Source organism: Sardina pilchardus, chromosome 13 (genome assembly GCF_963854185.1).
Source record: "Sardina pilchardus chromosome 13, fSarPil1.1, whole genome shotgun sequence".
Classification (NCBI taxonomy): Eukaryota; Metazoa; Chordata; class Actinopteri; order Clupeiformes; family Clupeidae; genus Sardina; species Sardina pilchardus.
This window is the reverse complement of record NC_085006.1, coordinates 19,227,391-19,252,144: the sequence shown is the minus strand read 5'-3', so window position 1 is coordinate 19,252,144 and position 24,754 is coordinate 19,227,391. Positions and strand designations below refer to the sequence as shown.

Below are 24,754 nucleotides of genomic sequence, written 5' to 3'. Positions count from 1 at the left end.
GCGTGCGCACCCACACACACACACACCCACACACACACACACCCACACACACACACACACACACACACACACACACACACACACACACACATACACACACACACACACACACCAATGTCTGTTTACATCTCACATCATGACTTGTTTTCAGTCCAATATTTCTTCACACCATTCCTCCCTCCTATCCGTCACTATCTTTCTTCTCTGCCTTTCACTTTCTAGTCTGTACTTCTCATTTCTTCTTTCTGCTTTTCCATGATCCTTTCATATTGCCCTGTCATGCTTACCATCCATGACTATCATTTCTCAAGAAAGAGCTACAGCTGATGGGAAGCCCTGGCTACAGACTCTAGTGGCATGTGACCAGTGTATGGGAGTCACACACATTCTCACACACCACAACCCACAACGCTCCAGACCAAACAAACATGCTGTTTATCAAATAGAAATAGATTTAAGACCAGTGAGTATACACTTTACATTAGACTGGTTTCCCATTCATTTTGAAAATGGTCTTCTTTTTTTGGTTTGCTAATGTGTTTGACCCTCTCTGACCATTTCAGATTAAGAAAATGTACATAATTCCAGTTTTGAATATTTTGACACATCAACCCTTTTCCAATATGCACACCCAATATTTCAACAACCAACACAACTGGTGACACTACCCTTTGAGCTTTTGGGAAATGAATCAATTGACAATATATCAATTGACAAACTTACAAGAATTTACGGAAACATTATACTTCTGCATCTGATGACAGTGCGGAAGCTACATGGGAAATGAATACAAATGGTCTCAAATCTGTCTGAATGAGACCGGAAGAAGTTCATTCACTCTTGGTGTGGCCATACATGGTTTACCGTTCGACAGCAGAAACCAGAGAGGATGTCACAGGTGCATTCTTTCCCTGCAAGGAGGATCTGAAACAGAAAAGAGGAATGGACTAAGACAGCGCTCAAGCAATGGTGTTATTTTTTTACAATTACAGTGCGTGAAAATGCACTGTACTGTTCTTCCTACGCTTCTTCTTATTATTCCGCTTACCACTTTTTCCAGGAGTCAACTATGACTCTCCACCAACTATTTTCTCTGTCCACAACTGTATCAAAATAAAAGTCCTCACTACAATAATTTACTATTACAGTAAATACTTTAAGTATCTAAACTACTGAACTATTTAACTGTATGGAAATGTCAGTTGTCATCAACGATGACTCCCACTAACTTTGCTCTGCCCACAACTGTTTCAAAATGCAAGTCCTCAGTACAGTATTAGATAATTGAACAATTTAAACTATCCAACTATTTAACTGATCAGCCATTCCAACAGTTGTCATCAACTATGACTCCCCCCAATGATTTCCTCTGCCCACAACTGTTTCAAAATAAAAGTTCTCACTATAATAATTCACTATTAAATGGTTTAGGCTAACAATTTAATCTATCCAAATATTTAACCGTGCAGCCATTCCAACTGTCTGTTGTCGTCAACTATGACTCCTACCAACTTTGTTCTCTATCTGACCTCTATCATTGTGCTTGGATGCTGAACATTTATCATTATTTCACTCAGCATCCGCTGGTAATTCCCTGGAATTGCATTACTAGTCAACAGGGCATGAAATTGGCACCCGCCAACTAGCCAAATGCGGGTAACTTTTGTGATTGGCGGGTGAAACTTTCAACCTACCTGCCACATTGGCGGGTAGCCAATAAAACAACGAAACACTGAAAAACACAGTTAAAACGAGACTCGCAACAATGTTTACAGAGATACACTGTAACACCATGTAAGATCGGGTGATTGTCTTGACTGATATGTCTGTCTACACTGATGCCATTCAAAATAGCAGAGAAAAACACGAGCGGCACAAAGAAAATAGAAAAGGCCGTCCGACAGTTCTCAAAACGTTGCGTTGCATAGCGCTGCCTGCTCGTGTTGATGGGCTACACTCACTCCAATTGAACAGTGTCAACGGATTTTTATCACTAATGCAAAGATTAGCTGCAAATATTATGCAGGAACACACGCACACTTTATAATAATCATACGCCGAACGCAGTCTTCTAGTTTCTACATGGGTTTAGTGATTAATGATCGGGCAAGTGCAGAAGTAGGCTAGCCTACACGAGATTTGAGACATATAGCCTCGTTGAGTTTTATCACCCGAAGTTTTGCACGTTACACCAGTGATGAGCTATGCTTAGGCTAGCCTATGTATATTCTTATACTATATAAGTGCAAAAAACATTCAATTTTCTGAGTTTTGTTCATTTTTATTTGGGACACAAAATTTGGCTGGCAAAAGAACACAGTGGCTAGTGGATTTCAAAATCCACCCGCCACAATGGCTGGTGGCCAAAAAAGAAAACTATAATGAAGCGATGCTTTAATCATTGTGAGTTGGAATTGGCAAGACTTGAAGAGTCTCTTCACCACAGAAGGCTTTCAGGGAGATCCAATCTAGAACACCATAGTTGATAACCATCCCTCAGACAATAAAAATGTGAGGCCAAAAAACGACAAAGCAGTCGAAGCAGAGGCAGCAACACCTGCAAATGTCAAATCACGGGGTGAGAAAAATGCAGAAATGTATTAACAGCAAAGGTAGACCCCTGACTGATGCTGTTTATTGTCAGTTTGTAAAGTGTAGGCAAAGTAAGAAGTAATGCTCTGATCACTTGTTATGACAGACAGTGTTGGAGAGTAAATATTGACATGATTGAACTGAATTAAATTACAAAAAATATATAATTGTATATTTTATGTATACCACAGTTTACAACAACACTGGAGGATCTGAAAGCTTCTGAGGTACAATCTAGAAAACTTAATTTGTACTTTTTGTACAATTTCTCCAAATTCAGCAATGCACAATAATTTGGTGAGTGGAGAGCATGCAACAAAAGGATGCACACAAAGGACAGTCTGAGACTATAGGACACAAAATCCAAAAGGGACAGCACAGAAGACCCAAAAATAGCATTCGATGCAGACAATGCTCAAGGCCCTGTTTGGTTGAAGCCCAATCAGATCTGGACTGGAGCGAGGGAACAGAGATTCTGGGGGAGAGATGAGGCCAGGAGGGAAGAAGAGTCTGTAGAGTGACAGGAAGGAGATATGAGGGGGGGTAGGGAAGAGACCGAGAGAAGGGGAAAGAAACCAGACAAAACAAAGGGCCCAAAAGAGGATGGAAAATCGTGCGTGTGGAGAAACGGCAAACATGCCAACGGCTAATCATACTTTTATATCAACCATACTTTTTAACAATCAGATCATTTCACAGAAGCTTTTCATTCTATAACAGTATAAAGTCCAGAAGAAGCATAGAGTGACAGTGGTCTTCTTTTTCAGTCCAATTAGGGTTTATGTGGGGCGGAATCTTTATTCAGCTATGCACTTTAGAGTTGCGCCACTTAGATAGAGCTAGAGCACTGAATCAATATTGTACAAACAAAACACCATAAATAATACATGACACATAATAATGGCTGCCAGCCCCTACTATTTCATCATTTACTCTCCTAAAAATTCTCAGAAATTTCCTTTGGGCCGGATCCGCATTAAAGCCTTTAGATCCGCATGTAGCGGACCTATATCTGACTGTGGGCCAGATGTGGCCCACACACAATAAGCGGACCCGTATTGCAGATCCGTACAACACAGAATAAGCGGACCCGTGCCACACACAATAAACGGAGCCGTATTGCATATCCGTACCACACACAAGAAGCGGACCCGTACCACACACAAGAGGCGGACCCGTATTGCAGATCCGTGCCACACACAAGAAGCGGACCTGTACCACACACAAGAAGCGGACCCGTACCACACACAAGAGGCGGACCCGTATTGTAGATCCGTACCACACACAAGAAGCGGACCCGTACCACACGCAATAAGTGGACTCGTATTGCAGATCCGTACCACCCACAATAAGCGGACCCGTACCACACACAATAAGCGGATCCGTATTGCAAATCCGTACCACACACAATAAGCGGACCCGTATTGCAGATCTGTACCACACACAAAAAGCGGACCCGTACAGGTTCACTTATTGTGTGTGGTACGGATCTGCTATACGGTTCCGCCTCTTGTGTGTGGTACGGGTCCGCTTATTGTGTGTGGTACGGATCTGCAATACAGGTCCCATATTGCAAATGACTTTAGGCAGACATTCACAACATCCCCAACTGGTCACCACTATAAAAACTTTGCAGATGAATTAAGGATACTGCTTCACACTTTTATGACTTTATAAACGTCATGGTTTAGATATAAAATATAACCTCTGATAACTTTTATATTTTGTGTAGGCTACTTTGTGGAGGTTTGCTTCCCAGAATGCATTGCAAATATTAGTTTTGAATTTTGAAATAATGGACATTGGGACATTTTAGCTTATAGGCTAACCTACTCCACTGATGTTTTGAACGATAAAATGACCAGATATTGACCATTGAATTTATTAGGGGGAAAAGATAACCTGACTTTCGCCAGATCCTGTAGTTCGCTGTCTGCTTCACCGTAGTCGTGAAAGTATTAGACCTAACCGGGTATAAATTTCCAGCTAATTTTCATCTATATCATTTATCTGGATGTAATCTTCAATCAACAAGTCTCAGCCACAGGCATATTATATAAATATATGTTCAAAAATAAGCAAGTGAACAAATATGCAGTACTAGGTTAATTACTACTCAGCATTAATAACAGGTATTTCACTCCCATAGCAAAGTTGGCGAACAACACACAATTCGTGACAGATTAACTTGGGACAAGCTGAACGGCGCAAAAGCTCGTTGGGTAAATGTCGTGGAAATTTGAATTTTCCTCTTTTAACGTTGCGGTGACAAAAGACGTTATTTAAAATGCTCCGAGTCATCGCCGGGAATTTGAATTTTCCTCTTTTAACGTTGCGGTGGCAAAAGACGTTTTTTAAAATGCTCTGAATCATCGCCGGGACATAGGCTCTTGTTTGTTGGGAGAAGATCTGGCAGACGTCAGTCAGTAACAGTAACGAGAGTATCATGGAACTGGGCAAGTCTTAGCCCTTAGGCCTATTAGCACCAGATCAGTAAAACGGATCCAAAACAATTTGGGACCGATGTGCGTTTGGACGCCGGATCAGGTCCGTTATGCAGATCCGTGCCGAATGTTGTGGTAGATGTGGCCCAGTTCCGTCCCAGTGTAGTTTTGCTATCTGGGAAGGCTCCTTGACTATTTTTCACACAAGGCATCTGAACACTCAAAACAGATTTTGATCATTCTCAACAATTTGGGTGTTTTGTTTAACTTTTGAGCACCAATGTGAATTCCCGAAAAAAAAAATGAAATAAAAAATGACCAGTCATTGGAAATGAATGGGTGAGACCAGAGAGGGTTAAAGCGGATCTTTGGTGAGACCACGGTCAGTGTACTACTGTATAAAGTTTCCAGGCACATTGATCAGATGGACTGTATGTGTGCTTGTATTCCTTCATGCGCACATGCGCACACACACACACACACGCGCACACACACACACACACACACACACACACACACACACACACACACACACACACACACACACACACACACACACACACACACACCACTCTCCTCTTTGTGCCTCTATGGCAACCCCCAGGGGAACGGGAATCTTTCCCCCTCTGACTCGTATGAACTCAGGTCAACAAGGCCGGCAGACCATAAATAACAAATGGAAGTTCAAAACATCAACTTTTGACCGGGAACACAAAACTAATAAACACGAAACAAACACAATAATAAGGTATATTGTGAAAGCAATGAGGGGTAGTTTATAGGATCACTGACGGAAGCTTTTGCGTTTACTACAGCCACTCTGATTATGAGCGTGGGGATTATGCTGAGCCCAAAGGAGTGGATAATAGTTTAAGCAAATTATCAACTGCGTTCTGCCATTCAAGCACCATCATCATCACAGCCATTATGGTTGCAGCCATACTTAATTATTCATGTGTGGTTTGTGTATCTGTTGCTGTTTCTTTTCAGTGTTTAGAGGTAATTGGATCGAGTGGGAATAGTCAGTTTGGAATGCATGGCTCTTAATTCTATATGTACATGTTGTATACTGTACACAAAATAAAGGCGTTGAAACAGTAGGAGTCAAACTAGGGCCCTGACTTATTGATAAGTGCTCACCAGGTGGGGGCGATACTGAGCTCTGTCCACCCACCATGGTGTGTTTGTTTGTTTGTTTGTTTGTTTTCTCACAGCACAATCTTATGTATGGTTAAAATAAGAGAATGATATTACATAAAGATTACATATCAATGATGAACTGAAAAAGCATTTATTATTTGATAGGTAGCTCACGAGTAAAAGTTCACTCAGCTTCCAAAACTCTACAGGCACAAATATACAATTGTAAATATGACAAAAATACATTAAATACAATATACATCATAAAGTGCAAAGTGCAAAAGACCAACCTGATTAAGATATCACATGTTCACATATTACAGTCGTACAGTAAGAAATGGCATTCATACAACTTTAGAGTACATTCATGGCAGTGACCACCAAAAACACTGCTGATTAAATATTATTAAAACATTTATCTTTAAGCCACTAAACCGTTTTCTGTCATACTATATATATTAAACTATATACTCTTTCATACACTCCAAAAGCTTATCTAAGGAAGATTCCAGATGCCAAGACACAAATGTGCTAGACTGAGTCTGCAATCTGAAGCTCCAAATAAAGTGAATCACAGTCATGAGATGATACCCAATATTCTCTGGAGTGGGAGGATATGACATCACTCTATGGGAATGGTTCCTCTCAGAGCTCAAGTGATCTCCTCAGGCTGGTGTAACCTAAGAGAGGAACATGGTTGATTATTCACCATTCAATGATTGTTATTCACCAGTCCATGAAACACAGAAAGAATAACTGTAATAGTAAAAAAAATACTAAAAAAATAATTGTAAAAATGTGGTTTGAAATGATTCATCACATTCTTATATTGATATATTGATATGCATTCCCATGTTTACAAATTTGCACACCAGCTGCACATTCACATTCCAGCTGCACATTCCACACACACACACACACACACACACACACACACACAGAAGAGCAGACAAAACAAACAACGCATTTGCTTATGTTACCTTGTTTATGCCAAAGCTGGGGCCACAGACAACGCCCAGTAGAGAGTTGATTATGTTGACGGCGCACAGGAGCACCTGGATCCCGCTGGCCGCCATGACAACGATGAAGAGGGTCACATTCCACAGCACCACTCTGCGCGGCTCTATGCAGGTGGAGGCCCAGCGGTCCGGCTGAGAGATGTACAGTCCTTCACTGCGTGGGGCACTGTGACACACGCACACACACACACACAGACACAGACACAGACAGACACACATAGACACTGTCAGAAACAGACACTCACATGGACTTCAAACCACTGAAAAAAGGAACTGGGCTACCCATCGCCATTTCAAAGGGCTGATGCAACAGTCACGCGACTGAGATAATGACAGATGTAGCTGCCCCTCTGCTGCAAGGTCAGTCACAACGCTTTTGTTAGATTCTGGACTACTTGTATTCTGAATTGACAGTCACTGTGTTTCTAAAGTGGTAGTTGTTGCTATCAGGCATTGGGTTTTTGGCTAGTTGCTGATCAGATCATAAATGGCGGCAGCAACACAGAGGACTAAAGAATGTGGGTGCACACAGTGGCAGCTTGCATTTTGTGTGGTGATGTTGCTGACTGAATCATAATCGGCCATAAAAACTAAGAGGATTGACTGAAGAATTTGTTGGTAATCGTCGGTGCCTGTGAAGTGCTTACGAAGGCTGCTCTGTTGAAGATGCTGTTTTGCAACAGAAAGGTTGCTCTGTTGGTGGTTTGGTTTAGCAGGCAGCACATTATGTGAAGGAGGACCTTTACGGATCCTGGGTACAACATGTAGCATGTTTGTGTCTGCCGTCAACCAACTGTGCATTGACGTTGCGTCCTGCGTCATTGTGTAATGATAAATAGGCTGGGTTGTTGATTAGCCACTATGGGAAATCCCCAATCTACAGTACAAGGGATATACTGTAATACTTCTCCTGTCTATATCTGAAATAAACAACTACACATGGATGGAACCAAGCGGCAAGTCAGTTAATTGTCGCCTTGGAATCTATTTTCTTTTAGATGTTTTTAGGCATAAACTTTCAGTAGGAACCACAGTGATAAGAATTGATATAGGGACCTGGTCGGATATTATTGGACTTTTTTTTTAAGATCTACAGTATGGACAGCATGGGGTTACACTTGATATTGTCTGCCATTGTCTCACCTGATGCTCGTCGGCCTGAGTGGCGTTCCCCACTCTGGCCCGTGGGTGCCGTTGTACAGGCAGTGGGGCCCCATAAGTAGGCCCTTCCCACAGGTCAGTAAGCAGAAGCCAGCAGCAGCGAGGGCCACACAGGTGTAACCCACTTGACACATCATCTGCAACAGAGTGAAGAGAATGATGAGTGACAGGCCTGGGATGGCAACTGGGACAAATAGATCAGACCCCTGTAGATATGAATCAAAACCTAACCTGTAGAATTAAAGTACAGTAAGAGCATTGGAGATATTGAAAGGGTTCAAGTGAAGATAAAATATTCTAAGGTATATGCTTCCATATAAACTATACCATTTGTGGACACAGTATCTGTTCATTAATAAATAAATAAGTGTTTTTGTCTTAGGTAATTGCCAAAGCATGAGCAACAGCAAAAGATGTCTCACCGCTGCTCTGAACCCACAGCAGCCCTTCTTGCTTGCACTGGAAACAAACACTCGAGCAGCCACAAGGACCTGCGGAGAAGAGGAGAGAATTCAGTACACACACACACACACACACACACACACACAGCACAATCTCCACACAGGCATCATGGTATTTATAAACAAAGAGCTAAGCAGCTTGAGGAACATACCGCCTTCACAAAATGCCAGACAGAGATCCAAGCCTAACTTCAAGACCACACAAAAAACACTCAAATCAAACATCTCGATGGTCTTACTCCTCCTCACATATAAAAATGCAATAATTAATCAACCATGACTGCAATGGTAGAAAACAAAATGAATAAAAAGACAAACACATCAAGTGGTCCTGTACACAGCCAATCACCGCACAGTTCCCCATTTATGGTCACTAATGGGACTAAGGGGAAATGCGATGAGACACAAAGCGGGTTGCACTTTGGGGAGAGTTGTAGTCACACCTTCATAATGATGTTGATATTTGGAGTAAATGTCCAGTATGTTTTGCCCCATCCCATACACGTATAGTACACACACACACACATACAAACATAAATACCCGCTCTTATTTTCTCACTCACTCGCTCTCTCTCTCTCTCCCACTCTCTCTCTGTCTGTCTGTCTCTCTCTCTCTCTTATAAAACAAAAAGCATCCTCACCAGGACTCCTGAAGCCCATATCCCCGATGACATCCGGGCCTCAGAGGTTATATGGCCGTCTAGCAGGTACTTTGTCTGGAAGTCAGGGAAGAGCAGCAGTGCGTTGGCCAACATGCAGATGATTGCCAAGGGGACCAGAGTATAGCCCACACACTTTGAGCATTGAGAAACACACATCTTTATCACCAACCAGAAACGCACCAAGTAGGCCTGAGTAAGTGTCCAGTATTTCACTACCTGTTGGGAGGGAGAGAAATAGAAAGATATTAGAATATTATTAAAAATTCTGCTGATTATGTCAGAAACATTATTTATTGAAATGCATCACACAGCTGCTCATGACAATTTGCAGAAGATATAGAAATTGTAAACAATCACACCACATCACAAAGAATAGAAACAGAAATTCAGGGTGCTATCTCAAACATCTATTGTACTTGAAATAATGAATCCAAGTCCTGAAATACTTATTTATGTCAATGTAATGCCACATTGTAGTAGCTACACACAAGAGTTAAAGTACTTATAATAATGTATTTATTACACAACCGTACAACAGGTAGCCTATTGTAAAAGTTAACAGGCATGGGCTACATTCAATTAGTTCTTCCAATTAATTTCAATTCAGTTTAATTTCACTTATAGAGCGCTAAAACACTACACATGTCTCATGGCACTTTACAGAGTGTTAAACATTCAATTGGTCTTCCAAGTCGCAATATTTTAAGTATCAACGACACGTTAAGCACAACACACATCAAATCCTGCAGGACCTGAATCGAATGTGAAGGAATGGAACGCTTAATACCTGAGAGAAGGTTTGCCCCAAAGCCCTCAGCAGTTCTGGTGGACGCAGAAGAGTGAGCGAGTGTCTCGAGCTAAGAGGGGAAGGAGATGAGTTCTGCTCTTTATCCTTACTCAAGCTTCATGAGGAAGCTCCATTAGCCATCGGTTATATATATGGTTTCAAATAGTAACACCCCTCCAGTCACCCCAACACACACGCCCATGCACACGCACAGACACACACACAATAAACCCAACCACATATACACAAAATAACAGCTGATTTGAACCCACATCAACAATTTCTGAGAAACAAGTCTACCAGATTTACACAAAGACCTATTGAAACTCACTATGCTGAATATCAGTGTGACTTGAAAAACTTAAATTCTGTGATGATGAATTGGCAGATTCCCTCCAAATCCAAAACTGGAGTATTGGGCTTTTTACCTGCTGGGTTTACGGTGCGTGCCATGGTAGATGTTGGACCCATGGATCAATGTGTTTTATTTTGGGCAAATGTGTTGGACTGAGGGTGTGCGTGGGCCTCTGTGCGTGGGAAGGAGGGCTGATTCAGAGACAGAAAAGACCAACATGGAGGAAGGTCACTGCCTGAGTCACCTTGGGAAATGAACAGAACCTCTTTTTACCATCTACTACAGTATATAGACAACCATCTGTACCAGGTAAAGAGTTGGCACAGTCATATGCTGCTTTTCTAAAATCACAGAAAGAAGCAAGGTGTGTAGTGCCTCAGATGTAGGTAAATGTTTATTACAGAACAATCAAATAACTGGTATTACATCATACTCGACCAGTTAACACAACAGTAAGTAGTTGTTCTAAGTCTAGTGAGCTAGAAGGCATGTAGAACCACCAACAGCGCCATTGGAACTAATGAAAGCTTCCTCTCGTGTTAATTGGTATTTTGTGGTAATGTGTTGTGAAAACTTTTGCTGTAAAAGAATTTCTAAAAAATCATGCAGAAGGTATATTTAAAAACAAAGATTAGTTGCCTACTGTGGGATATTCGTATTTGTGTTACACAGTTAGTTTGAGCTTTTGTGGCCTACTGTATGTGGCACATAGTGTCTATGTTACACAGTTTGAGCTTAGTGGCCTACTGTATGTGACACATAGTGTCTGTGTTACTCAGTTAGTTTGAGGTCATGAGGACAACTGGTCAGGGAGCATAATGGATTTACATCTAAAAATGCTAGAAAATAAAAACAACAAAAGGAAAAACGGCAGAAAGTAGTCTCCATCCTGCACTGTTGTTTTCATTTCTATATGATCAATTGATGTTGAAAGACAAACCAACTTTACTATGGTGGTGCATCTTAGAGCAACACTAGAGAGTTTTTTGTTCCTTAAAATTATATTTTTCCAAAATCATTTCAGTGGTTCATCAACTCGCAACAGGGTGAATGGCACTTCTGTATTCGCTTCGCAACCCCTCATATTTGCTATAACCACACTATGTAAGTTTACCAGATTGGGTAGCAGATCTGTTAGTTCGATGGAACTTGCTTTGATGTCACAATACATTATACTTTCATGAAATCATGCAACATACTCTTTCTTGTCTGTGGACATTGTTATTAGCTAGATAATAAACAAATAGCGTGGGTGCGAAGAAACGTTCTTTAGTGTTGCTTTAAGGCAATGATGTCTGATGATTCATATGCAAACATATTTGGACATCATGTTTGATGTCTATTAAGTATGTGTATGTGTATATTATATATATATTTTTTTTTTGTTTACAGTGGGCTTACACAAAGACATGCATGTGTGATACTGGCTAACCAACAAACTGACTGACTAAACTCATGTTGACTTGTGCTGCACAAGCTACATCCCACAAAGACCACAAATGCACACAAAAGTCAAGTCTGCATGACAAGCAAGAACCGAAAGCTTCAATAAATACCGTAAATCCTGTAAATGTAACTTTTAGACTCTTGATTACAGAGAAGACATCTGAGCTCTTGATCAGCTTGAGACAAACACTGATAGAGACAAAAGCCCTCTGCAGCGTTTTCTTGCATGATTGGCATTGTGTAACATGGCAATGACCTTATGAGCTTTTTATAGGCACACTATGATTTGCACGGTTAAAATGAAAATATCTCTAGTTTTGCTAATCTGAGTGAGATGATGATGGCTCAACAGCTCTGAATCACCACTTCTCTGAGGTCTTGCAACATTTTTGTTCCCTTTTAGCAGCCACAGTTTCAACGTGTGTGTAAGGAGTACACAACCTAATGGGGTTCACAGCACGTTCCCTGTCAAGGACCATCGCATGAGACACGAAGCATGACATGACCACAGAGGACCGCAGGCCTTGTGAAGTCTCCCCACTCCGACTTATGACAGGCGGGCATCAATAACCAGACATAACTTTTTACAAAGTCATGCCAATGTGGTTGGAAAGTACATTAACAGCATGTTCGGATTGTAAATGAATACTAGGCGCATAGTCAACCCGTGACCCAACTCCATTTTGCAAAGCAATCAAATTCTTATTCATTCTTTTAAAGTAATTAAGTTACAGTAAAGTCACTCTGCAGAACGGCATTAAACTGAGTGGCCCGTGTTCGCTGGCAGCCAATGGCGCTGTGGAGAGTCTGGAGACAGTGATAAAGAGTGAAGATTTAGATGCACAAGAGGAAGGTGCAGTGGCTGGATGCCTGGGCTAAGACTAAGAGTCAGACAGAATACGGGTCAGTGCTGTAGTCTCGTGGTGCAAGGGGGGTCTTACTCACGTAGCACGCGCCAAGGGACGGCCTTCCCCCAAATTCAGGAAGTTGGGGCTGTTCAAAGAGCGCCAGCTACCCTTATATGGCTGTGGAAGGCAGAGAGGAACTCGGCACAGGAGTTGGGTTTGTTTATGTATTTATTTTTCTCCCCCGCTCAGACACCTGTGAAGGGGAAGAATGCGCCCAAAATAAATCAAGTCATTTTGGGACGGGATTTGTGATCTACATCACTCCATCCTTTTTTCCTCCTGAGAATCTAATTTTAAGCAATGTCAACAGAGGACATGAAAGGGTCAGGGAAGGCGATTCTTTCTGCAACACACACACACACACACACACACACACACACACACACACACGTTGAAGATTTAGTTTAGCTTCATCTTTTATTTTTTTCATTTGTAATCAAAAATAAACATTGTAGTATATGATGGCATCTATTTCTACTAAAGGAAACAAAACAAAAAAGAAACCTTTGCTAGAGCAGGCAAACGTTCTACACTGTGTAAATGATCATGAACTATGTCAACCATTCCACTTCAGTAAGAAGGGGAAGGGGTGATTTAATGACATAAAAAAATAACCAAAAGAGAGAGAGAGCGAGAGCAAAAGTTAAAAAGTTAGCAGCAGGAGCGCTTTCAGTCTGGTAAGGCCGTATCCATCATAGGCTGAGAGAAAGTTCCAGAACAAGAGCATTCCGAAGAACGAGCGAGAGAAATGCAGATATGGACCTGTGAGTGCATGTTTTTTTTGTTTTTTTTTGTTCTATAGGCACAGCATACCACAGCACGCCACCCAACATGCAACACCGCTCATCTGCCCATGCAGTTAAACAAGTCTGTGATGGTGATCTGCTTGCTGCTCTTCTTCAGCGGGGTGGCGGCAGAGTTAGCAGCAGCTGTGGGGGTGGCGGTGGTAGCAGAGTTGGCAGACGAGCTCCCAGCAGCGGTGGCAGGAGGTGCAGACTGCCTTCTCTTGGGCGTCTTGCCCCGGTCGGCCTGGGCTCGCCTCTGACTTCCTGCCGGCTGGACCTTTGACGAGGAGCGGGTGACGTTGGGCGTCAGTGGTGTGGCGTCTTCGGCGTCGTCGTTGTCCCCGGCTCTCCCTGCGGCAGCGGAGCGTCGCGGGGTCTTCTGGCGCAGCGCGTACGGGTCGTCGGAGCTCTTGCTGCGGTCGGTGGCGCGGCTGCGCTCCTCGCGGTCCATCTCGCGCTGCAGCCGCAGGGCCAGCTGCCGGTCCTCCTCCTCCTGCCGCCGGCGCTCCTGCAGCTCCTCCTCCTGCCGCGACAGCTGCTGCCGCAGGCTGGGCCCTGGGACCGCCGCCGCCGCCATCGAGGGGGCCGCGCGGGGTCGCTTGGGGGTCAACGCCGCCGCTGCGCCCCCTTCGCCGTCCACCGCCTCCTCCTCCGTCGCCCGGCTCTTCCTCTTGGCCGAGGCCGACGACGAGGCGCTCCTTTCGGGGCTCGTGACGTCCAGGACCTCAAAGTCGTTGGAGGACGAGAACGAGGAAGAGATGGAGGAAGGGGAGCAGGGCGAAGAGGAGAGGTGGTCGGGGAAATAGCCGCTGCTGCTGCTGCTGCTGTGGGCTGACGGGCCGTAGTAGTCCAGAGTGGGCAGGGAGTGACGAGGAACCAAGGAACCGCTCTGCTGAGGGGACAGCATGGACAGTCCGAGGTTCCGGATGTTCTCCTGAGAGGGACAGTGGTTTAGGGTTAGGTTGAGGAGGCTCTCTGACATTTTCACATATTTCTGTTACCAGACTGTATTACTTCACACTTCACACAGTAGAAGATCACACTAAATTGATAAAAAATCATGTTTAGCACACAGTCATGTTGCGAACAGAAAGACAAAGATTCACCTTGTTCGCCAACATGCTTGAGGTTGGACTGGAATCGGAAGCATTATCATTTTTGTTTCGGATCGGACCAAAAAACCTGGTGAACATAAAACAGAATTTTTTCTTTTACTTAAAAACCAAGTGAACCATTTGAAAATGAAAATGAAACAAAACCAAACCAAAAGTTCAACTGCACAACAAGCTTCCTTCCATGAATCTGTTCTGTGAACATCTGTTTGATTCTGGTAAACGTAACCATGATGTCACCAACAAGAGGGTATGGCAATCACATTTCACAAATTTCAAAAAGGGAAATGGAAGAATAAGAACAATGCGCACGCACACGCGCACACGCAACTGATAAAAAGTGCTTTTGAGGTCATCCTTTCAATTATTTCCATTTATAGTCTAATTATCCAATTATATTTTCATGTCGCTCAGGGTTTTCCAAAGCCCAAGATTATGTCCTGACGTGCCTTGTTTTACCACTATAGAATATTAAGTAAAGCAGAACATGTTCAAGATTTTGAAGCCACAATCAAAGAAGTTTGAGGAATTTTCCTTAAAAACACGTCGATTCATTTAGTAGTTTACAACTAATCAATTAATTGTCACAGCCGCAGTATCGAGTCTTACTAGCATTATTAAGTGTCATCTCACGGCAGGTTTGACACTGCTGACAGTCACTCACCCATAGTGCCAAACAGAAAGTGACCACAAGAATGATCACAGACTATGCAATGGACTCAGATGATTCACCGAACCACAAACCCACCCTGACCAGTGGGATTGTGGTTCTGTGAATCATCTGAGTCGCATAGGGCTGTGGATCAGAGGGATGGCTTGCGTCAGTCAGTCTATGTTCCGACTCGCTTGTTGTTTTGTTTTCATTTTTGTTCAGATGGTTTTCAAGTTTTGTACATGAAGGAAGAAACGACTGACCAAACTCTGTTGCAAAAACAGATTCCCAGTCTATGCCATCTTTAAAGTAAATTCTGTGACTTACTTGAAGCCAGTGTAATGACTTAAGTATTGGAGTTATGTGGTTCTTTTGTTTTTTGCAGGAACCCTAGCTGTTCACTTGCACAGCAAAAAACTAAATCTAACCAAGAGTTATTAATCTTATATTAAGATTCTAATTGGTTTTGTTTTCAATATAAAGACCTTGCACTCTTGTCAGATAATTTTGACTTAATTTAATAAGGGTTTGACTTATTTGAAGGCGCCTTAACACGTTAGCAGCCAGAATTTGCTTAAATGTGCTCTAAGCGATTGAGAAGACAAAAAGGGGCTGAGGGCACTCCGGAGTCTTCAGATTTGTACAGGTGCTCTTCTGCTACTGGTGAAATGAGAATCCAAAAGAAAAATGAAGTTGCAGAGGCACTCAGAGATTTAGAAAATGTATAAAAAGCCTTAAATATAACATGGCAAGCACTGGATTTAAAAGCACATGGGCCTACGTGTTATGGCCATATTGCCCTTCATCAGGACATGGCAATTTCTTTTTCTTTTGGGTGCTCTAAGCGGTGTTGTGCAGTTTCTAAGCTAAACGTTTTTATGTCACATACAACAAACTCCTCCCTATCCACCAGCTGCCTGCTCCCTGAATACATTGTAAAAAAAGAGCTTAAAATACTTAAGTAATAAAATTCAAATAAGTAAATAAATAAACATTAATAACACTTGGTTAGATAAGCCATTTTTTGGAGTGTGGAGTTGTTCGGTGGTCTTTTTAAAAAAAAATAGGAATCACAGATGATTCACAGAACCACAACCCCACGGGTCAGGGTGAGCGCATACGGTTGTGATCAGGCCAAACTCACAGTCTCTGGGGGTTGTGGTTGGCAAATGCCCATTACATCACTGGTCCTTGATTTTCATACGGTCACCTTACATAGTGAGTATTATGCGAGATACGGAAGTGGGCAGTTTTATATCAGGTCATGTGTATGGTACCACCAATGACATGCTCAGTGGTTGACCATAGCGCTTCGGCTGTCGGGGAATGAGAGGACGGTGACCTCATGAGAGCCATACATAGACATCCCAGTTCATGAATTTTCAATGACCAGGCACTACCTCGGAAGTCCCCGTCGCACAACTAAACTTGAAGTGAAACAGTTTTACTTCAGAGTTTGAGGACTACACAAGCTGCAACCCACAACATGTGAGGTCCCCTCTCTCCATATGATCATTATCATAAATGTATAATGACATCTGAAATCTATGACCATACTAGTCCGTTCTGCACCAACCTGGGAAAGCAGCTAGACTGATATTAAATGACTGACATCGAATGATCAGAGTGATAATCATTCTGAAACTGAAAATAAAATCTGCTGAATCAGACAGTTCCTTGAAATTCCTTGAGTCAGGCAAATTCCTTGAAATCAATTGTATTGCCAAATTAAATGATTAAATGTAGAAATCCTCTGGCATATTTTGCGATGAGCAGCAGAAATACTTCATTACGCAGCATTACGCAGAACCCTTCCAGTTCTATCAGTTTAAAACATGACATGCTCGCTCAAGTCCTTTGACAAAAGTGCTTAGCAAATTGTTCAGTTTCCGAGAGTCACACACTTCTGCACTGCCAAATAGGCAGCAACGTGTACGGATATGTACGGAGGCTTTTTTCACAATTCTGAAAGGAGTAAAAGTGAACAGCTGTCCATGTTCGTATACTCACTTCTGTATGTCTCCGGCTGAAGGTTTCTTCTTCTGTGGTGGGGAAATCTCAATAGGTCGAGAGTTCACCTGAGAGTTTGTGTCAGAGTTCTACCAAGACAAAAAAATACAAAAGAACAACCATCATTAATCTGAAATTCAGTCCAATAACATTAATTGGCAGCACCCTAAAAAAAGAGCAAGATCTCGTACTGCTACCAGTATTGTATACATCATTTTGGAAAACACCATATTTCACAGATGACAAAGTTGATAATACACGCTACACCTTAACCAACATAAATAGCATTTTACAGAACTGAAAACAAACTCTCTGCTACTGCCATGTTCCTGCTGCTTTTACCTTGTTCTCTGTTAACATAGAGGTTATAAATCATTGGTCTATTTTACAAGTCCATAGGGCCATTTTAACAGATATATACAACTAGGGTCAGCACCCTCTTATGCATATCTGGCAGTGCAACCATATGAATAATTAAGTGAGCTTCAAGGCCTGAGTGTACTGCTATGGATTAGAGGTGTAAGAAAATATTGATAATATCACATATAGCAATATTTCATTTGCCAATACTTTATTGATTTTCAATACACTAGGACAGATGCTCTGCCTATATCTGCTCTGAGGCAGGTGTCATTTAAAACTTAAGCGCTACAACTGCCATGTTCACGTAGTGTACCAGGTGTCCACTAAGAGCTGTGGGATGAGTTGAGGCTCACCAGCTCCTGACTGATCTGTCTGGCTAGCCACTCGTCCTTCTGCTGGTTCTCCTCTTGCCTCGTCCTCTCCTCGGCCAGCCGCTGCTCGTCCTCGGCCAGCAGGCGCTGGATGTACTCCTCACTGGCCCTCCGCTCGGCCTCCTCCAGGGCTCGCTTCTCCTTCTCCACCTGGGGACACAAAGTGCACATCTCAAAATCTCAGCCAGCACTGTAAGTGTAACCCCCCAAGGCATGCTTCTAGTCTCTCCCCTCAAAAAGGGTGTGTGTTGGCATGTCATGTGAAAATGATCCACTCTGCGCGTAACTTTTGATCACGGGTCATTTCTTGAGCATAAAATCGCTTACCTTGCTGACCTCGTCTTCGTACTCCCTTCGCAGTTCTCCAGGTTGGCACACTTTGGGTGTTGCTACCAGTACTGTGGGCAACGAGAGAGTCAGAGGGAAGAGAGAAGAGTCAAGACAAGTCAAATAAAGGGCAGCTGCCTGCAACTCAAGTCACCCGTGCATCAGTTGAACACACAAAATGAGGTAAACCTTAAGATAGTGGCAGAGAAAAATGACATAACTACAAATATGTATTAGATGTAATATAGAAAGAACAGTATTGTGGGGAAATTTCCAGTAATGAAACAATATTTCAGTTTGTTTAATGTCTGCCTGGGACTCTGACAGCATAAAAATAGATGTTAAAAGGAGTATCTTAGTTATTTTGTGTTTCTCTTGTCCCTGATCTTTGAGGCCACCCTCCCTTAGGACTCTGGAAGCGACCCCCTTGACCATGACCTCTGAGGTCAACCTTCTTGGGGAGTCTGGAGTGATAGTAGTTTCTTTTTCTGGTTAGTAATGACAGCTTTTTCATGTCATCTCATGTAATCCCTAAATAGTCTGATAAATAAGGGTAAGACTTTGTTTCTCTCATGCTTGCCTAGGATACGTGTGTTTGCAACCTGTCTCTGACACCGTGAATAAAGCTGTTTATCGTACGGTCGGCCTGCCTGCGTACTTTTTGCCTCTTTGTGGATTAATACTGTATTTTTACCACAGTATCATTACCTATGATCATTAAAGGTCATTCACAATAATGGCAAAAATGAACTCTACTGAATATGAATGACAATGTACACACATAAACTATAACTATAATGTCATGAAGAATGATATCCATGGGGATCACTTTCAGAGCGATTTTGAGAACGATAAATAGCTGACCGGCAATCAGAATACATCAAATTTTAGCCATCACATCCAGGAGGGACTTTCCTTATCGTTAGTCAGTGTGGACGCTTTCGTCGTTGTAGTTAGTTATCTTTATAGTTATCGTTCCTGGTGTGACAGACCCTATACTCAGACCCATTGCAGTCTTATTACTCACACCCATCTGTACATTCTCATTCTTTGTTTCAGGCATTACTAAAACATCTGATTGAGCACTTACCTCCCACATCCTCATACACTTAAGTTCATAATAACAATATGTTGTCTTGTTTCACTTAAAATAGCCCTTAAAAATTGAGCCACCTACTGGTTGAATAGTCATCCTCTTGTCCACTCAGTCTTCTCTGGCACTGCTCAGGAAAGGCGCTCTGTATGCGTTGCCACAGGTCCAAGTTCACCAGGGTATTTTTCCTGTTATTCTGTCTGGCCCAGGTAGAAACACGCTTGCGGCAAAGTGGGCAGCACATGTTGGACTTGTCAACCGTTTCCAGAAAGCAGGACTTGCAGAAGGTATGAGTGCAGGGAAGGGTCACTGGCTCCAAGAAGATCTCCAGGCAGACAGGGCAAAGGCAATCTGACCTGGATAATCCACCAGCGCCCTCCTCTGGTACTGAAATCTCCACTTCAGACACAGGCGGCATCCCTATGCTTTTTACAGTCAAGTCCGAGTCCAAGGTACGCGCTACAGCAAGACACGTCGGTCTCTTTACCTATCCCATTGGAAAACCTGACGACAGACAAACAATTTGAGTTTATGAGACAGCAACATAAATGTTGACAACCCAAACAACTGACCGTCTCATGTCCATGACAACAACATGTGTTTAATATTAGCTAACATTAGCTTCTAGCTACGGAGGGGCTTCCAGGAACATGATGGAAACGCACAGCTCTGTTAACAAATAAAATAACTCATTTTAAAATACTATGGGACTGAAATAAGGCATAGCAGCTAGGCCAATTGACGAAACACTGATGGTTTGCTTTAGGTAAGCATCCAGGCTAATGTTAGAGGGACCCTGATAGCCTGCTAGCTAACGTTAACAAGTTTGCTAAACAAATTACCTGCTGGCAACGTCTTCGTCCTACCTGTAAAATCCAGACAATTACATAATGTACAATCTCTTACTAAACTATGAAGGAAAATCTACAAATATTTCTACTCACGACTTAATTCGATTCAATAAAGCAGAATTACTCGATGAACACAGCTAACGGTAGCATGTTTTGGAACTTGCTGGCTAACATAAAGTTAAAGCAACAACCCCATGGACACATTGATATACTTTCATAACAACACTGAACAATTTCACAGAATTTCAGAGAAGACATTACATACCTTCTCATGAACCACAGGGAAAATTCCCGGGTAAACAACAGCTCAATTAATGCTCTTCATGTTTTCACTGTGGAGAAGCCCGCGTCGGAGAATGCCCGCGTCCGATATTTCACTTCCGGGTCAGAATGACATGAAAATGTATCCATAGACAGTAAAGAATGTATCAGGTTTATGATAAGGTAAGTAGTGGTGAATTAATGGAAGCAACTGGAGTGGATATGTTCATGTATCTTTGTAACACAATATACAACGCTTACGTATATTTTGAGTTTGAGTTGTTTGTCTAAAATCTGTGTTTATCACACAAGTGATGTCTGGCAGAGACTAGTGATTTACAGTTGTTTAATGTTTTGATGTAGCCTACAATGCTGTTCAATTTGTGTGTAGCACATCCTACGTGCCTACATAAAATTAAAATACAAATACATTTAGAATAACCAAAGCTATGTTGATCAACCTGGTAATGTTGCATTTTATGGCTAATTTGTGAAATCTACAAACAATAGCCTATGCACAAAAGATGCAAGTGCTTTAAAAGAAAACAGTATCAGACACATGCGGAAATAATTGAAAGTCCACACACTCTTTACATGGCTGTTTTTGTTTTTATTTTATTTTTGTCCACATTTTGAATCTATTATACTAGAATAACAAAATGTGTATCCCAAAGGTACCACATTATACCATTATACTGGCATTGTTTGGCATATTGCTTCACAACAACAACAAGAAAAAAGAAGACACATAGCATAAATTGATGTTAGTAGAGCCACATTTTGTTGTTTGTTTTTTTTCCAAAACTTTTGAAAACGGCAAAACACATCATAAATTAATAAATTAATTCACAAGCAATCCACAGTTGGATAGAAATGCTTTACAGTAGTAGCAATAGAACAGGTAAAAATGTACACTGCTTAAAAGTCAATTCAATAAAAGGCTTGCAACAGATTCTTTTCTTAAAATCTTGCCAAGACAGCCAGTCTCAACACACTATATCATACAATATATCCTAACACAACACATACACAATTCATTCACTTACAAGAACTCTCTCGAAACAACAAATTACATACCAATGTATTCTTAGAGTGGATATTAAGTAAAATACTTAAGTCACGCTCACTGTTTTTCATAAATTACAGTCTGTAAAGGTCTATCAGTGCAATTCTACTACATATTCTGTATTCTGGGAGCTAGGCATAGAACCAATAATGATGGTGAACTCTCTGAAAACGCCCAACTGATCAATCCTGGAGATGATAGATGTTTCTACTCGGCTCAGCAGAGGTTCTCCATAGCTCACACATATTCATTGACTGTCTCACAATATGTTGCTAAACTTCAAAACAATTGATTCCTCTACCGACTCGACTGTCATGCTGACTGGATAATGATAAGCCATTTGGAGGTTTGAGTCCACTCTCATCTACTGGATCTGATTGAAATTAAAATCTATTTGAGTCAACTTTGCTAGTAATTACACTGAATTAACTGAGTTAAGACGATCACTGTTATTACCATAACATATTGGATTGTATTTCCCTGGTTTTCAAGATTTTCAACATTCCTACAATTCAGAAATTGATTGCAATCAATAGTCTTAGTAAGTATCAATAGTTTGAACAACACGGACTGAAGCTCTGGAAGGCTATGACACAGCCCCAAAAGAAGTTGGCATCTGAAAGTCTACGGAAGGACATTTGAGTTTTAACTTCTAGAAGTAATGTCATATTTCACACCTCACCTTCCCAATTTCAGCTCTATGACCTATTTGCATCATCTGAATGACCAGCTGTAGTCACAGTAATCACATTGTGTAGTAAACAGAAATCCAGGTAGGCTGGCCTTGTACTTCAGGGAGGGCCAGAGGTTTAAGGAAGTACGTCTGTTTCATTAATTTGCCATTTTCTGGTGTCTGTAGCAGTGGCAATGATGTTTATAAATGCACTGCAAGGCACATGAAACGATTTCCAGTGGACAAAACATCTCTAAGTCTTAGCGGCTGGCTGTGTTTATCCACATGGACCCATATAGCTCACCAATCACTCCAGGCTGACAGAATGTTGAGAAAAAAAAACAACAAAAAATTGAAATAATAAGAAGGAATGCATATACCCGTGACTCCTGTAAAACAAATTGCAATTTTACAGTGAATATATCACATGTTATAACAGCCATTTTGCCACAGATTTATTCAGACTATATCTACATGGCTTCACGAGAGGAGAGCAATGGCACACTCATGCTGGATGCATTTCCTGGTGGGACTCTGCATGCTTGCCATTATACACGGTTTATACTGTATACTGTGGGGATGGCACTGTGAGCCAGATGGTCGAGCTGTTCACTGTAGGAGATTAGATAGGCATTAGTTGGTTTGTCTGCATGACATCATTTAACCAGAAATCCACCTGCTCCAAACAAACTGGGAGGTGAGATGTTGACAAACAGGTCACTGAATTGATTGACATACAGGAATGGCACAATTTCAACCTACAAACCATTGTGTGTTCACATCTTGCGCTGTCACAGACATAAAGGTCTTAAACTAAGCTCAAGATGTAGACTGAGTCTAGCTGTACAGATATTGTATGAATAAGAGGTCGATTTCGGAGAAGCATCAGCCATTCTGAATTATTGTTGAAGCTTCAAACTGAGCGACTCCGCCTTAGGGCTGGAGTTGTTGTTTACTTTGTCTGTTGCTAGGGTAAACTAAGGCGGTGGATAACTAAAACGGGAGCCCTTGGGGTGAGACACGCTTCTTGCCCAGGCTTTACAAAGCTCAGCTACAGTGGATGACTGAGGAGAAAAAACCCGATAGACGAGTGTTCTTTAAACCAAAACATGAATGTATCTTGGCATTCTTGCTGAGTCACATGTTCAATAAAACAGGGACAAAAGTAATTACACTCGCCTCTCGAGCCTTTTCAGATCAATGTGCTCTGTCAAATGGCAATGCGATTTGACTGGCACACCATCAATATAAACCCCCTCTTGACACAGGAAAGAGGAGGTCTCTATATGATGTGCTGACCTAAGCTTCTGTCATTATTATTGATGCTGTAGAACAAATATATATATATATATATATATATATATATATATATATCTCCAATGCACGTGTGATGTGTTGCTTTCCTCGGCGGAGGCTGGGGCATTGAGTGTGTGCTGTGTTTGCAGAGTGGTTCTTTGCTTTTAGAAATGCTCATGGAAGCTGAGGGCAAACTCAGTTCTTGACAGGCCAAAAGGGATGAGGGTCGTTTGCACAGGTCCATCATTCACTGTTCACAGTCCCTCGCCTCGCTGTCAGACCTCTAGTGCTGAGGCCTTTTGCAAAAGTGTGTCCAACCACACGAAACGAGAAGATGAGGAAGAGGGGGGCAGAGGAAGAAGAAAACATCAAAGTGTTAGCTATGGCTTTTAGTCTAGTCAGTTTATGGGTCAACATCAACCCCTCTGGAAGTCTTCATTTCTCCAGCTTCTCCTCTCTCTTTCTTCTCTCTCACATGGATCCTGCTGTCCCAGCAACAGTGTTTTGCGAAATGGTGTCGGAGTTGGAGGAGGAGGAGGAGAACGAGGAGGAGGAGGAGGAGGAGTGGTGTGGAGGGAAGGCATGCTGTATCCCGCGGCTCTGCAGGTGGGGCTCGCACGCAGGGCTACTGTCAGGACTTGACCCCTTTGGTCGGTTCTGTGGACTGCCGGACGTCTGTCCACTCCTGCATGGTGTTCTGGAGTGCCTGGGTCTTCTCTTTGTCCACCTGGACGTAGTCCACCTTCTCATCGGATGTGACAGAGGAGGTAGAGGGCTGGGAGGAGAAATAGAACAGAAAAGGCACTAATGAATATGACGATTACATTTGGGCTCATTTCTTATGGAGAAATAAGACCTTAGAAATATCACTGGCCATAAGACTGACCTCAATTAATCTGTAATCTGACAGTATATGGGA

At 42.1% G+C, this 24,754-nt stretch overlaps 3 protein-coding genes across 5 annotated transcripts in view; all 3 read right to left on the bottom strand.

The window, feature by feature from the left end:
• Positions 1-6,351: 6,351 nt before the first annotated feature.
• LOC134099925 (transmembrane 4 L6 family member 5) lies at positions 6,352-10,315 on the bottom strand. The gene is made up of 6 exons (XM_062552959.1): positions 10,267-10,315; positions 9,459-9,695; positions 8,779-8,847; positions 8,339-8,493; positions 7,157-7,361; positions 6,352-6,856 (listed from the first exon to the last, which is right to left on the bottom strand). The coding sequence occupies exons 2-6, from the start codon at positions 9,633-9,635 to the stop codon at positions 6,842-6,844; spliced, it is 621 nt and encodes a 206-aa protein (XP_062408943.1). The 5' UTR covers positions 9,636-9,695; positions 10,267-10,315; the 3' UTR covers positions 6,352-6,841.
• Positions 10,316-13,373: 3,058 nt separating this feature from the next.
• rnf168 (ring finger protein 168) lies at positions 13,374-20,923 on the bottom strand. 2 transcript variants are annotated; one of them, XM_062552876.1, is made up of 7 exons: positions 20,805-20,923; positions 19,773-20,192; positions 18,596-18,666; positions 18,251-18,418; positions 17,535-17,623; positions 14,867-14,942; positions 13,374-14,694 (listed from the first exon to the last, which is right to left on the bottom strand). In XM_062552876.1, the coding sequence occupies exons 2-7, from the start codon at positions 20,104-20,106 to the stop codon at positions 13,819-13,821; spliced, it is 1,614 nt and encodes a 537-aa protein (XP_062408860.1). In that variant the 5' UTR covers positions 20,107-20,192; positions 20,805-20,923; the 3' UTR covers positions 13,374-13,818. The 2 variants fall into 2 exon arrangements, with proteins under 2 accessions (XP_062408860.1, XP_062408859.1); XM_062552875.1 differs by lacking the exon at positions 20,805-20,923 and adding an exon at positions 20,531-20,648.
• Positions 20,924-21,404: 481 nt separating this feature from the next.
• Positions 21,405-24,754, bottom strand: part of gab2 (GRB2-associated binding protein 2) — a 58,870-nt gene continuing 55,520 nt past the window's right edge. For both annotated transcript variants that reach the window (XM_062552465.1, XM_062552466.1), the window contains exon 10: positions 21,405-24,610. In XM_062552465.1, coding sequence (XP_062408449.1) covers positions 24,467-24,610 — 144 coding nt within the window. In that variant the 3' untranslated portion in view covers positions 21,405-24,466. The remainder of the gene's footprint in view (positions 24,611-24,754) is intronic.